Raw genomic sequence first — 13380 nt, 5'->3', positions numbered from 1 at the left:
GGAGCCGGAGCTCTGCGTCTTGTGTGGGCTCGATTCTCTTTTCCTCATGCCCTTGTGTCGTAGTGATGTTTCCATTCACCATTTCACTGTGGCACAGCCACGTGGAATACCTTGCTATTGCTACCTCCAGTCACTTGAGTGGTCGTCAGAACGGTCGCATCTCGATTCTGTATTCTAACAAAAGCCCCAAGTGGCGACTCGATATGTGTAGCCCCAGTAGGCTCGCAACCACGTGCTGACGGATGCCTCATTCAACCCAAACAAAGACACATTTAAGATTGATCAATGGGCAACTAAGGGGTAACTAGTGGCCTGAAGCGTGAGCTTTCTTGTCATCTGACAACTCAAACTTACTACGGAAGTGACCTGGATGGAGTAATGATGGATGGAAGCGATATTGAGGAAGTGCAGGTCTGACTGGATCCATCATGAATACACTAGGGATGGGGAATATCAACCTAGGGGTATGAAATGACATAAAAGGGGTTGGGTTGGGTTGGGTTGGCAGGCCCTGGTTCATCTGATGTAGTGAGTTGTATCATAGCAACCATGAGAGTTTTTCCCAAGTAGCAACGCCCGCAACTCAGATAAGCATAGCAAACAAATGCGTTCCGAGCCGCATCTGAGAAAAGCCTACTAAATCAGCAATGCAGATGCAACGTCTACGGAAGGGGATGGAGTCGAGGCGAATGGAGTGGTAGGCAATGGAAGTCTCACAGCGCGTGAAGCCAAAAGAGCAAAGGAGAGCGACTAGCCCGTGAAGTGCGTCTTCTAGGACGAACTACATTTGGTACCTGCTAGAAATAGGAGGGATGAACGATAGAAAACGTCAGTCTAGATCAAAAGAAGACTGGCATTATGATTCACGAGCTATAGTGATCATCGGTCACGGAGATATCTAGCAGTGCATCCTCTCTCAGATAGTCTCGACTGAACTCCCAAGCACAGCCATTGACGAACAGTTGGGAGGGTCATGGAATTACTGATGACAAGATGACTTGTATGAGCAAAAGGAACGGGCGAATGTACCGTCGGAGCCAGTGGACGGAACAGAAGGAGGAAGATGAAGACAATCTTGGCATCAGTCAGACCAAGAGTGGCGAGTACCTGAAGCGAAGGAAAGGGACTTCTGCAATGTCTGCGTAACCTCTCGAAGACCTCTCCTTGGGTCGAAGACAGGCTCGAGAGTAGGCCCGCATTGGCAGGGATCAAGACTGAGGAGAAAGAATCAAAACACATCTCACCAACATGGGTTCAATCTCAGACTCTTACAGTGTGTCAAACACTTTGTCACTGATCGTCTGTCTTCGGGAGAGATGGACTCAAGTTCAGGGATCCAGTTGCATCTATCCCGATGCAGGTCTCGTCTAAGGTGGGAGAACGAAACCAGGGATTCTCATCCGTCCGGGTAAACATGTAGCGTCAAGGAGCATTTCGGGGCACGAATGACCAAGTTGTTGGGCTAACACAAGAAGAGAGGCCTGTCAGGACATCCACAAAGAGCCACATCATGAGAGTATCACGCCGAGTTTTGACGGCACAGGAACAGTCGACAAGGATGAAGATCGGCTTAGACGTTACGATGTAGCCCTCTTGAGCTGCTTGAACACACGGAACCGTCCAGAAAATCAAGGTAAATCCCTCAATGTATCACCGTCGAGACCGGGAGGCGGAGATTATCATGATGCCGAGTTGAAAAGTAAGTCAAGTTTGTGGAGGAGTTGATGTTTCAAGGTGTAGGTATAGATTGTCGTTGATAAAAGTCGGGGCTTAGCTTCATGCACGATTCGTATAGCATACCCTTGTCGCACTTGTCGGCGTGTAAGAGGAGGATCAGGACGTTTAGGGCGATCCAAGCGAGCGATGAGGCTCAAAGATGAGAAACTGACGCATTATCTGGGGGTCATGGCAGACGGCAGAATAGCAGGCTAACCCCTGTCAAATCGCTATACGAATCGTGCATTAGCGTGGTTCTGATGATTGGCCTTGGGGGATTTCTGGGGCAGATGGGCCAGAGGTACCTGATGCCCTGCAGAAGACTCTGCAGAACAACAAGTACCTCAATTTCCAAGCGCATGGATCGCCTGTCAGGCCTCTCCTCTGATTGGCTGTGTCCCCTGAGGGAGATTGCTCCGAACGGCCAACTGCAGCGCGCCAATAGCACAACACGTTTTCTTATTCGGATTCCCCATCGCGAGAATTGTACCTACTGCTGTACTTGGGGGACTGCTGCAAGCTGCAACTTTGGGTGTTGTTGGCAACACGCCCCCCCCCCCCCYCCYCCYCCYCCMCCAACTTTTTTCCTTTCTCTCAAACTCCATTAAACAATTTGGTTTGTTTTGGGTATCCTTCACTTGACTCTTTTTTCTTTTCTTTTCCCTTCTTGTCAGGATATAGGTGCCATCGCCAAACCTACCAGCAGCGGATACTGTCTGTCTAGGTACCTAATTAGGCATTTTTACTCAATGCCCTGGTCTTTTTCACTCCACGACACTGTCACCGCCCCCTGTTCCTGTGTTTGGCTTTGTTTGCTTTGATTTGCCGTGCCACCGTCCACAGCTGCATCTCTGGCTTTCAAAGTGCATCCGAGGCGTCCAGTCCGATTGCTTCTTTCTGTTGTCTTGCGCACTGTGGGAAAAAGCACAGTCTTGAGTCTGGGTCATCACAGCCTGATTGACGGTTCAGGCTCTCGGGACCTGGCTCCAGCTTCTTAGTCTCTTTCTTGGTTCTGCCTCTGTTCAACCGTCTGTCCATTAGTTATATAAAGGCTCTCCCGAGCCCTTCCTTCAAGATGTCTTCAAGATATTCACTACGCCAAACTCCCAGGTTTGTTTGCTCCTCTATCCCTTAATCCCAATTTTTCTACCATGTAGCTAACTTTGCGCCTTCAGGAAGAAGGAACTCTTCGAGGGCATGGTTGAGACCCCTATTCGTCGCTCACGTTCAAATCGCCGCCAGACTTCCCAACCTCCCTCAGACGTCGAAACCGAGTCGAACTCTGCCGCTGAGACTGTCTCGCGACCTACTCGCCGACGCACCGCTAGGTTCACCGAAGAGCTCGACGAGGACACAGATTCCGACAACATGGGGGCTGTCAACAGAACTTCCAATGGCAAGACCAACGGCCATGCCAATGGCCATTCAAACGGTGATGCCACCAATGGACACGCCACCAACGCCCATGCTACATCCAACGATGTTTCTGGCGCTGCACCTATCAATTCAGTCTTGGAGAAGACCGAGGGCGTCCCTCAAGACCCCAATGTGGTTGATGGCTGGAGGCCTGGCCAGGATCCTAAGATTGACTACTCTGGAGAGTTCGAGTTTGGTGGTTCTTTGGGCACCGCTGCCATGATGGTACTCTTCCCTATCCTCATGTGGTATATGTGGATTGGCGCCACTTACTACGATGGCAAGTTTCCCTCCCGTGCCGAGGGTCAGTCCTGGGGCGAGTTCGCTTCTCACCTCGTCAATCTGGTCTACACTGGTGCATTCCCCCGCCTCCAGGTCTGGGCATGGTATTGGTCTTACCTGATTGTTGAGGGTGCTTTCTACTGCCTTCTCCCCGGTGTCTGGGGCTATGGCAAGCCTCTTCCTCATGAGGGCGGCAAGCAGCTTCCCTACTACTGCAGCGCCTACTGGAGTCTTTACACCACTCTTGCTTGCCTTGCCTTGCTGCATTTCTCTGGCATCTGGCCTCTCTACACTGCCATTGATGAGTTCGGTCCTCTTCTGTCTGTTGCTATCCTCAGTGGCTTCCTCGTTAGCTTTGTGGCCTATTTCTCTGCTCTTTGGCGTGGCAAGCAGCACCGCATGACGGGCTATCCCATCTATGACTTTTTCATGGGCGCTGAGTTGAACCCCCGGTTGTTTGGTATTCTCGACTTCAAGATGTTCTTCGAGGTTCGCATGCCTTGGTATATTCTGCTCATCCTTAGCCTTGGCGCCGCCGCTCGTCAATATGAGCAGTACGGCTACGTCTCTGGAGAGGTTTGGTTCCTCGTCATGGCTCACTTCCTCTATGCCAACGCCTGTGCCAAAGGAGAGGAGCTCATCATCACCACTTGGGATATGTACTATGAGAAGTGGGGGTTCATGCTCATCTTCTGGAACCTCGCTGGTGTTCCTCTCTCTTACTGTCACTGCACTATCTATCTAGCTAATCACCACCCTGATGTGTACCGCTGGAACCGCGGCATTCTCGCTGCCATGTTCGCTGGTTATCTCTTCTGGTACTGGGTCTGGGATAGCTGCAACAGCCAGAAGAACCGCTTCCGCGCTATGGAGAAGGGCAAGTTGGTCCTACGCAAAACCTTTCCTCAAGTCCCCTGGCAGACTATCCACAACCCCAAGACTATTGTCACTCCCCAGGGAACTATCCTGGTTGATGGTTGGTATGGTCTTGCTCGCAAGATTCACTACACTGCCGATGTGTGGTTCGCTGTTTCTTGGGGTCTTATTACAGGCTTCGAGAGCCCCTTTCCCTGGTTCTATCCAGTATTCTTCTGCGGTATGATCGCTCACCGTGCTGCTCGAGATATCACCCGTTGCCGTCGCAAGTATGGTGATGCTTGGCTCGAGTATGAGCGACGTGTACCTTACCTCTTCATTCCTGTGAGTTTCCACCAAAACGTTACTTGAACCTTGATACTAACAATCTTTTAGTACGTTATCTAAGGAGTCGACGAGGCGACGCGGGAGCAAGTCAAAACTCGCTGCGCCCATGAGGGACACTTTGTGCCCATATATTATTCTCAGTCAGTGGCTCTTGATGCCACTAGGTGTTTTGGTCAGTGGAAATGTGTACAAGGAAAACAAAAACCGGTATGATTCTGGGAGACGAAAAGGGAAACCTACAAACGAAGAGATGAAGAGACGTAATACAGGGGGTATATAAGAAAGCTGTAGACACTAGCCTCTACTGGTTTGTATAAAGTGTCAACTTGCTTCGGGGTTTTTTTTGACTATGTAATCTTTTACTTGCTCGCATTTGTATACTTCTGAAAGCGAGGATACAATAATAAACTGCTGTATTAATACGCTCTCAGTGAGCATTACGCCCTCGGAACACTGATGTCGAGAGGGCTTGCAACAATTTGACGTGTACCAGTCGTGCCAGAGCATGTATGATGCCCGCCATGACCGGTGACGTATGTGATTGATAGATGACAGCTAGCTGCATCAGTAGACCTGACGATTTATGAAAGGGACATATATGTTAAGTTCCGGTACATAAAAACAATTGACAATAGCATACACTAATACTCGAGTTCCCCTTCACCGTCTATGATGAGAAGCCACCCAGAGAGTAACACGCATGTTGAGAGTATTTTACAGAAACCATCCTCCTATTTCATCCCAGCCCCTCTTCTCCCATAATAGAAAACAAAAACAGTATCTCGAGTCCATTATTCCATGATTGCGCGAAAAAGGGGCAGGTATGAAAACGTGCCAACCCAACGCCAGCGTTCACAACCCCTACTGCACCATCCATATTTGGGACAAGGAGCAAGGAAGTTGCAAGCGCTATTAGTGTTCATACGGTCGACCATACCCTAAGCAGCTCTTATGATTTGAGTTCGATCTTGTCAGGCTGTCATTTAAGGCAAGGCTCCTGTTCCTTTGTTGATTTAGCATACAGCATCGACGTTGGCCTTGGAGTTCATGAGGAGGGCAACGATGAGACCGTAGAGACCTGTTCCATGTTAGCTCATTGGAAATGTCGGACTAAGCACCAAGACATACCCAAGACTTCAGCGAAAATGAGAATAAGAATCATGCCGACGAAGAGACGGGGCTGCTGAGCAGTTCCTCGAACACCAGCATCACCAACAATACCAATGGCGAAACCGGCAGCGAGACCAGCAAGTCCGACGGAGAGACCAGCACCGAATTGAATGAAACTAGTGAACAGAGGAAGGTCCTGCTTCAAGCCATCGGAGATAAGGACGGAAACGACGAGACCGTAGATACCAATGATACCGGCCATAATGACGGGAACAATGTCTGGGACATGTTAGCATCGCGCAGTTCGTGAGGATTGAATCCTAAGGGCCGCATACTCTTGACGATCAAGTCGGGGCGGAGGACACCCATGGCAGCGATACCAACACCCGACTTGGCGGTACCGTAAGAGGCGCCGAGGCAGGTGAAGACAATAGCGCAGGTGCAGCCCATAGCACCAAAGAAGGGCTAAATAATCGTTAGCGATGTGAAATTCGATATGGAGTCGATATCGTCGACAGCCTCACGATGGAGGTTTGGGCGTCGCGAGGTGACGTCGACGGCATGAATGACGTGGAGGACTGACCGAGTAAACGGGGCTGCAGAGACGCGCATGTTAGCTTCAATCATGAAGAATGATGTAGTGCGAGACCATTCCGATGGCTTTTCGCGTTGCCAGGCGATGCCTGAAGCTTCCGGTGATGCATAGAGAGCTTGATGATGATGGGGGCAAGGAGGCGCGCAAGCACGTACCAAAGTTCGCTAACCATCTTGACGGTTGTTTATCTGAGGATAAGCAGATATCAATGGAGCAATCTGTATCGAGGGATTCGAGAACGAGCTGAGCTGTTGGGAGATGAAGTCGTTGGAACAACGGGAATCGTTTGCCTGGGGGTTGAGGACGAAGATGTCGAGGTGAAGGTGTGCTTGTTAAGGTTTCATTCCAGGTTGGCGTCTGGTTGGCGGCAAGGTTTTGCTGTACTCTACTGGGAGGGAGAGGCACGGGGAGCATTACATAATGCACTACGGGGCGGCTGGTGTTTCGGATAAAAGATGGGCCAGCCAGGCCAGTCTCTGACTGGTGAGCTCGAAACAGGAGAAGTGGAACCAGGAAAGCCTCGCAGCAGCAAGCCACACAAGGCTCGGCGCGCCACATGTGAATTTTTCTGCCGCCTTGGCGCATATTATCCAGCGTCTTCTCTTTTTTTCTTCTTCCTTCTTGACTTTGTCGATATATCGCCAACCACATTCCTCCGCCAACCTCATTTTCAGTCCTCAGGGCGAGCCAACGCAAGGAACCCTGATACTCATACCATCCCGTACGCAGCCTCGACTTGACTATCCTCAAATTCCAACAAGGACCAGCGACTGACTGCCATCGATTAGAAACTTTCCTTAAAAACCTCGGTCTAGTCTTTCACAATGTCTGAGAGTGCTGGTATGTCCAATTACCTTGTAGCTCTCTTGTGACTATTCACTGATATGCCGATAGCCTGGCCCCTTGCCGATCAGAAGCTCGAGCAGGAGCTTCTCGATCTTGTTCAATCTTCTCAGCGTAAGTCATCTTCAACAAGGCCCAGTTTAGACCAATTCGCTAACGTACTTCACAGATGCCCGCCAGCTGAAGAAGGGAGCTAACGAAGCCACCAAGACCCTGAACCGCGGTGTCTCTGAGCTCGTCATCCTCGCTGCTGACACTCAGCCCCTCGCCATTCTCCTCCACCTTCCTCTTCTCTGCGAGGACAAGAACGGTAAGCGCAATTGGTAATTCTGATGCAGTCTGAGTCGATTACTAACTTGTGCTTAATAGTCCCCTATGTTTACGTTAGCAGCAAGATGCACCTCGGCCGTGCCTGTGGTGTCAGCCGTGCTGTCATCGCCGCCAGCATCACCAGCAACGACGCCAGCGAGCTCGCCGGCCAGATCCGAGCTATGCGCGACAAGGTTGAGCGCCTCGCTATCTAAGATACCCCACGACGAGGAGGAAAGCAAAAGATGGAACACATTTTCGTCTATGGACAGACAGTCCTTGAACGACTGTTTGTTGCTGCTCAGATTTGTTTCCGAATTTTTTATGTTCTGGGCTTATCTGGTGCAATAATTGGTGTATGACATTGAGTCCTCCTGGGTATAATAGTAATATCATCAACTGTCTATCTTGGCGAGACCAAAGGATATCTGAAGCATATCTGAAGCCCAATACGAAAACGAGCCAAAGTGGATATATCGAAATAATTTCGATATGCGAATGCGATGTCGGCGGCTATTCTGCGCTATGCTATAACGGATGCAGTGAAATGCGAGATTATGACGTCTCCACCACCGAAAAAAATGAGTGAACTGATGCGGTCATATCAAGTGTAAATAGCCGCTCGATTCGATCCTTCCAGCTTCTTGGGTGAGCTGCAGCTTGGCCCAGTTCCTCCTGCAGCTTCTTCGCAACCTGTCTCGTCCCTGTCTACCTATTCTTTCTAGATCGCCAATCTCTTATCTTGCTTCCCTGTATTTACCTTTGAATGCCTACCAAGTGCCGTCGATAAGAACTACGTGCCCCCCGCACAATGCCAGCCATTGCTCGCAAGCTCCTCATCTGCGCAGCGATTGATGGGCTTATAATACAACCACTCTCTTCCAAAGGCCAACGACCTTTTCAGCCAGTGCGGCTCAAATATGGCGACGCCTCAATCTCCCATGTTCCGCGTGAACATGTTCCTGACGATTCTAAGCCAGATTATTCTTTTGAAGCTTTTGGAGTGATTGGTATGACACTGGATGGCCCCGCGCTTATGACATGTAAGACTCAAGACTGACGGACGCGACAACTGTAGGCATCATTGCAGTCTCGAAGTTAAATTATCTCGTTACCATCACACGACGCCAACAAGTTGCACAAATCTGTGGCCACCCCATCTATGTCGTTACCGAAGTCGCCCTTACACCATGCACATCCAAGGCCGGCGCTGAAGAATCAATAAGGAGGACCTCGGGCCACCTATCACGCCAAGCACAAGACTCGGGGAACGAGAGTGATAGCAGCGATGAAGATGTTGAACTGCCCTCAAGAACGTCAGACGAAGTAGAAGACGCCGTTGTTGAGGACGACGATGCAAGGCCTGGGTCGGCTAGAAGCCGCGTAGCTGAAGATGTCATTCGCAGGAGGGGCAGCTATGGGCGGTTCGCCCAACGTTGGTTCAGTCGAAGTGGCTGGACTCTAGATCAAAAGAGGAATATGGGTTTGAGCAATTCATCGAGCGTTCCAGAAAATAATGCTCCTGCGACTGAGTCATCCTCAGAGGATACGCAAGAGGGGCTTGATAAGGTCGTGCCCGAGGAGCCCGAATTATTGCCAAAACTTTTGCGAACCGCCCATGTTCTCTTTGGTTCATCGCGGAGTTTTTACTTCTCTTACGACGTCGACCTCACTCGCTCTCTCGGTGACGGATCGATACCCCCGAACAGCGAGAGCCCTCTCCACAGCCAGGCAGACGAGGTCTTCTTTTGGAACCGGAATCTCCTGAAACCTTTCCTATCAAGCGGGCAAGATTCTTTGGCATTGCCGTTGATTCAAGGATTTGTTGGACAGAGGACCTTCATTGTCGATAGTCAGCCTCCCCAGAGCGATGTTACGGGCAAAGATTCCGTCGAACTGTCTAATCTTCCATCGTCAGAAGACTTAACAGCCTCTCCTCAAGCGCTGAGTTCCAAGACATCTATAGACCTTCGTTCTTCGGAGAGGAAATATCTAATCACTGTGATATCGCGCCGGTCCACAAAACGAGCTGGCTTGCGGTATCTGCGCCGTGGCATTGATCAGGATGGTTTTGTTGCGAACATGGTTGAAACCGAACAGCTTCTTTCCACACCAACGTGGGACCCGGCTTCAAAGATATACTCCTTTCTGCAGGTCAGGGGAAGCATTCCCCTATTCTTCACACAGTCGCCGTATGCTTTCAAACCTACTCCTATTCGACAACACTCTGAGGAGGCCAACCAAGCTGCGTGCCGCAGTCATTTCGAAAGTCTTTCCAGGAATTATGGCCACTTGCAGATAGTTAATCTCGTCGAAAAACATGGGGTCGAGTCCATCATCGGTTCTGCATATGAGACAGCCGTGGAAGAAATCAACAAGAATGGCAGCATAGATCAAAAGATACCTTTCGAATGGTTTGATTTCCATGCTGCTTGTAGAGGCATGAAGTTTGAGAATGTCAGCATGCTGTTAAATCAGTTGAGGGACAAGATCGAGAGCTTTGGAAGCACTATTCAACAGGACGGGAAGCAATTCGCTCGACAGCAAGGTGTTTTCCGAACCAACTGTATGGACTGCCTTGACCGAACCAACGTCTGCCAGAGCTCATTCGCAAAGCATATGCTGGAAGTTCAACTCAAGGAGGAAGGCTTTGACATGAGTGCGCAGTCTGATCAAGTGACTGCTTGGTTCAACACCCTCTGGGCGGACAATGGCGACGCTGTGTCAAAACAGTACGCATCGACAGCAGCGATGAAGGGCGACTACACAAGAACACGGAAGAGAGATTATCGTGGTGCGTTGAACGATTTGGGTCTCGGTCTTGCTAGATACTATAGTGGGTACGTATTCCAATTCCTCCTCCTTGACTGCTCAACCTCTTGCTAACCAAGTCAGCATGGTCAACGACTACTTCAGCCAAGCAGCCATTGATTTTCTCCTCGGCAACGTAACAGCCAAAATCTTTGAAGAATTTGAGAGCGACATGATGACGAAGGATCCAGCGGTATCCGTCATCAAGATGAGAGAACTAGCCGTCGAACTATGCCAGAAGCGAGTTATAGCCGATGAGAAGGAAGAGTTCCACGGCGGCTGGGTTCTCTTAAGTCCTACCACACCTGACGCTATCAAGTCCTGGCCGCTCGAAGAGGTCGTTCTGTTGTTGACAGATGCAGCTCTCTATTCATGCCGTTTTGACTGGAAGTCTGACAAGGTATCTTCCTTTGAGCGTGTCGAGCTCGATAGCATCACAGGTATCAAGTACGGTACTTATATTACCTCCACCATCTCCCTTTCTCACATCGACGAGATTAGGAATACCGGTTTTGTGGTGACATATAGCCCTGGCAAGAGTGACGTTCGCCGTACTAACACACGAACCTTTTCAAGTCGCGGCGAGATGACAGGTAAGGAGAGTGCCACCGAACAAAAGGATGCCAGCATTCCTGCCAGCCTAGCCAACTTGCTTACCAGCAAATCATCGTCTTCTTCATCGCCGAGCATTCGCCGCCTGGTCTTCAAAGCGACAAATGTGGATTCCTCTGTCGCTATTGTGGGTGATGATGGTCCTAAGCAGACAGAGACTGAGCAGGTTTCCGCCATTTGCGGTGACATTGAGCGACTGGCGCTGGAGAGACAGGCGGAGCATCCGGGCGATGAGAGGAAGAGGCTTATCGAGACCGGCCCCATCATTTCTCTAGAGGAGGCCAAGAAGAACACAGGATTGTTAGAACAGCTAGGACACTCACTCAAGAAGATGGTGTGGGCTTGATAGATACCGCCATCAAGGAAACAGCATAAACGATCTATCCCCATATAATACGTTATAAATAATGCAAACCATAGATATCACGATAATTCTCAAGCTGGTGTTTTTTCTCAATCATGGCTTTTGTAAGCGGTACAAGTGCATCTGGTAGCGCATATTCTCGAGCGGGATTGGATAAGACAAGCCTTCTGGTAGACGAAACCAGATGGAGTCGTCCGACTGTAGCTTTTTCCAGGAATACCCAGGCGTTTCGGTTTCTATGAGGGTGTGGTCGAGAAGCCATTGCATAGGGTATCTCTTCTTCTCTTTGCCCAAAGCTGCCTCGGAGTAGCTTCCTGGGCTGTCCACTACGAGGACCAAGCTATCAGATGCTAGGACTTGCCCAAGGTTCTTGAGGAACTTTGTCGTCTTGCCGATACCTGCTGTTGTGTACAGCTCATTGAGTGTGAAGAGAAGAGTCAAGATGATGGGTACTCTGCCATTGGCACATTGCGCTGAAAGAGAGTCCACGTCAAGATCCAGAACATCTCGCTGGACCATGTCCAGTGAGAGTTGATTTTTTCCCAGCAGTGGGTGATTGGCCGCCTGGCGTGCCGTGGATGCATATTTTGAAATAGGCGGAGGGTTGACGGTGCTGGATTCGAGAAGAGAAGTGACCGTTGTCCATGGGCCCGAATCGAGAAGCGTCAGATGGCCATCTGTGGCAGTTGTCTGGAGATAGGAGGCAAAGGCAACGTGCTCGGCTGCACAGCCGCCTACAGACAACATTCGAAGGGTGGCATTGCGTCGATTGGAGGTACTGTCAAGTTTGAGATCCTGAAAGATTTCTAGTCCAGTCCCTTCAGACTTGTCATTTGCATCATCCTGGATTGACCCAGCGATCTCTGTATGTGATGCTGAGCGCTCCTTGGTGGCATTTGTGTCACCCTTCGTCTCTTCCTTATCAATCAGAATCCCGTCAAGGTGCTTCTTGATACTGAGAAACACGACAGCATAGCATAATGCTCGTGTGGGGCTCCATCGAGCAGCATAGGCTTCGAGGTAGTCCTCTCTCCCGAAAGCGGCAGCAAACTCTCGATTAAACAAGGCTTGCTTTATCTCCTGAAGCAACCTTGAGAAATCAGCCGAAGTCAGGACATTGTTGAAAGCACTCGAGAAGATATTGAGAAGACGCTGCTGCTGCTGCTCGCTTTGTAGAGCTGGTGAAGAGGTTTCTAGCGGCGCAGGTGATGTCTTGCAGCTCTGCTTTGAACTCGAACTCTGCTTAGAAGGAGCAGTCTTCTTGGAGGGGCCGGTTTTCTTGACCATTTTCTCTTCACTTGCATCTAGTGCTAGCTCATTGGCTGTATTGATTCGGTGAGTAATATCGATATCGTAGATACCGTCCGCCTCTTGGTGGTGGGATTGTTTGATACTGGGAGAAAAGATCGGACATATTTTACCGGAGAGGTCGAAAACCCCCACTTTGGAATCATGGCTGCCCTAAGGTTACTAGTAGTACATAATAAGGTACTACCTTGAGTAGGTAGGTACCTGTATTTCCATTTCTTCCCTTGAGGGACGAGGATGGATGGATATGGCGGTGCCTCGGGGTACGGACGGAGCGGCTGGATGTAGGCGGAAGAGAATAATTCAGTGTCGTGTTAGCAATCAATATCGTGAATGTTATCATATCACATTCTGTCTATCACAGAAAATTGGTCATGGTGGCCGGCCCCTACGGAGAGTTTTACTTGGGGCCTAGAGCTCTGACATAGAAACATCATATCATTTCATCAGCAGTTACGGCATCATTGATAAACATCAACATAGTTCATCCTTTTCCTCATTGGTTTCAAGAGTGCTACCTCTACCACACCTTTCGGAAGATGAGAGAACAGCTTGGTTGTCCTCTCTCCGACTATCGCTCCCCAAAACAAAGTCGGATATGTCACTAAGGTTAGCTCGCTCAACCGAATCATTTGCGGATAAAGCACATCGTGACTTTTGATCCGACTTTTGATCTCTCTCATTAATAAGCGCGCCTGTTAAAGTAACTTGTACGGCATGGTATCCGAAACGACTCAACACCTGGGAGCGATCGGAGTTGCCCCTTCTACCTAGAACCCCTCGTGGGGGTATGGGTATCTTTTTTAGGCGT

General features: G+C 49.8%; 6 protein-coding genes across 6 annotated transcripts; 4 read left to right on the top strand and 2 right to left on the bottom strand.

Moving 5' to 3' along the window:
• Window positions 1-2791: 2791 nt before the first annotated feature.
• Window positions 2792-4677, top strand: FMAN_07574 (putative sterol C-24 reductase; the record flags this gene model as incomplete). Its single annotated transcript, XM_041831214.1, has 3 exons — window positions 2792-2826; window positions 2892-4614; window positions 4666-4677. The coding sequence occupies 3 exons, from the start codon at window positions 2792-2794 to the stop codon at window positions 4675-4677; spliced, it is 1770 nt and encodes a 589-aa protein (XP_041681800.1).
• Window positions 4678-5630: 953 nt separating this feature from the next.
• FMAN_07573 (putative H+-transporting ATPase lipid-binding protein) lies at window positions 5631-6494 on the bottom strand (the record flags this gene model as incomplete). Its single annotated transcript, XM_041831213.1, has 5 exons — window positions 5631-5695; window positions 5746-6006; window positions 6063-6192; window positions 6311-6323; window positions 6478-6494. The coding sequence occupies 5 exons, from the start codon at window positions 6492-6494 to the stop codon at window positions 5631-5633; spliced, it is 486 nt and encodes a 161-aa protein (XP_041681799.1).
• Window positions 6495-6777: 283 nt separating this feature from the next.
• On the top strand, window positions 6778-7123 carry FMAN_07572 (uncharacterized protein; the record flags this gene model as incomplete). Its single annotated transcript, XM_041831212.1, has 2 exons — window positions 6778-7043; window positions 7111-7123. 2 exons carry the CDS (start codon window positions 6778-6780, stop codon window positions 7121-7123), a joined length of 279 nt encoding a protein of 92 aa, XP_041681798.1.
• A 23-nt stretch (window positions 7124-7146) lies between these two features.
• FMAN_07571 (putative 13 kD U4/U6.U5 snRNP associate protein Snu13) lies at window positions 7147-7689 on the top strand (the record flags this gene model as incomplete). The annotated part of the gene is made up of 4 exons (XM_041831211.1): window positions 7147-7162; window positions 7217-7279; window positions 7335-7475; window positions 7535-7689. The coding sequence occupies 4 exons, from the start codon at window positions 7147-7149 to the stop codon at window positions 7687-7689; spliced, it is 375 nt and encodes a 124-aa protein (XP_041681797.1).
• Window positions 7690-8285: 596 nt separating this feature from the next.
• Window positions 8286-11243, top strand: FMAN_07570 (uncharacterized protein; the record flags this gene model as incomplete). The annotated part of the gene is made up of 3 exons (XM_041831210.1): window positions 8286-8484; window positions 8553-10314; window positions 10370-11243. The coding sequence occupies 3 exons, from the start codon at window positions 8286-8288 to the stop codon at window positions 11241-11243; spliced, it is 2835 nt and encodes a 944-aa protein (XP_041681796.1).
• A 111-nt stretch (window positions 11244-11354) lies between these two features.
• FMAN_07569 (uncharacterized protein) lies at window positions 11355-12548 on the bottom strand (the record flags this gene model as incomplete). The annotated part of the gene is made up of 1 exon (XM_041831209.1): window positions 11355-12548. The coding sequence occupies one exon, from the start codon at window positions 12546-12548 to the stop codon at window positions 11355-11357; it is 1194 nt and encodes a 397-aa protein (XP_041681795.1).
• Window positions 12549-13380: the final 832 nt, after the last annotated feature.

Source organism: Fusarium mangiferae (assembly GCF_900044065.1).
Source record: "Fusarium mangiferae strain MRC7560 genome assembly, contig: FMAN_scaffold005, whole genome shotgun sequence".
Classification (NCBI taxonomy): domain Eukaryota; kingdom Fungi; phylum Ascomycota; class Sordariomycetes; order Hypocreales; family Nectriaceae; genus Fusarium; species Fusarium mangiferae.
This window is presented reverse-complemented; position numbering and strand designations above follow the sequence as displayed.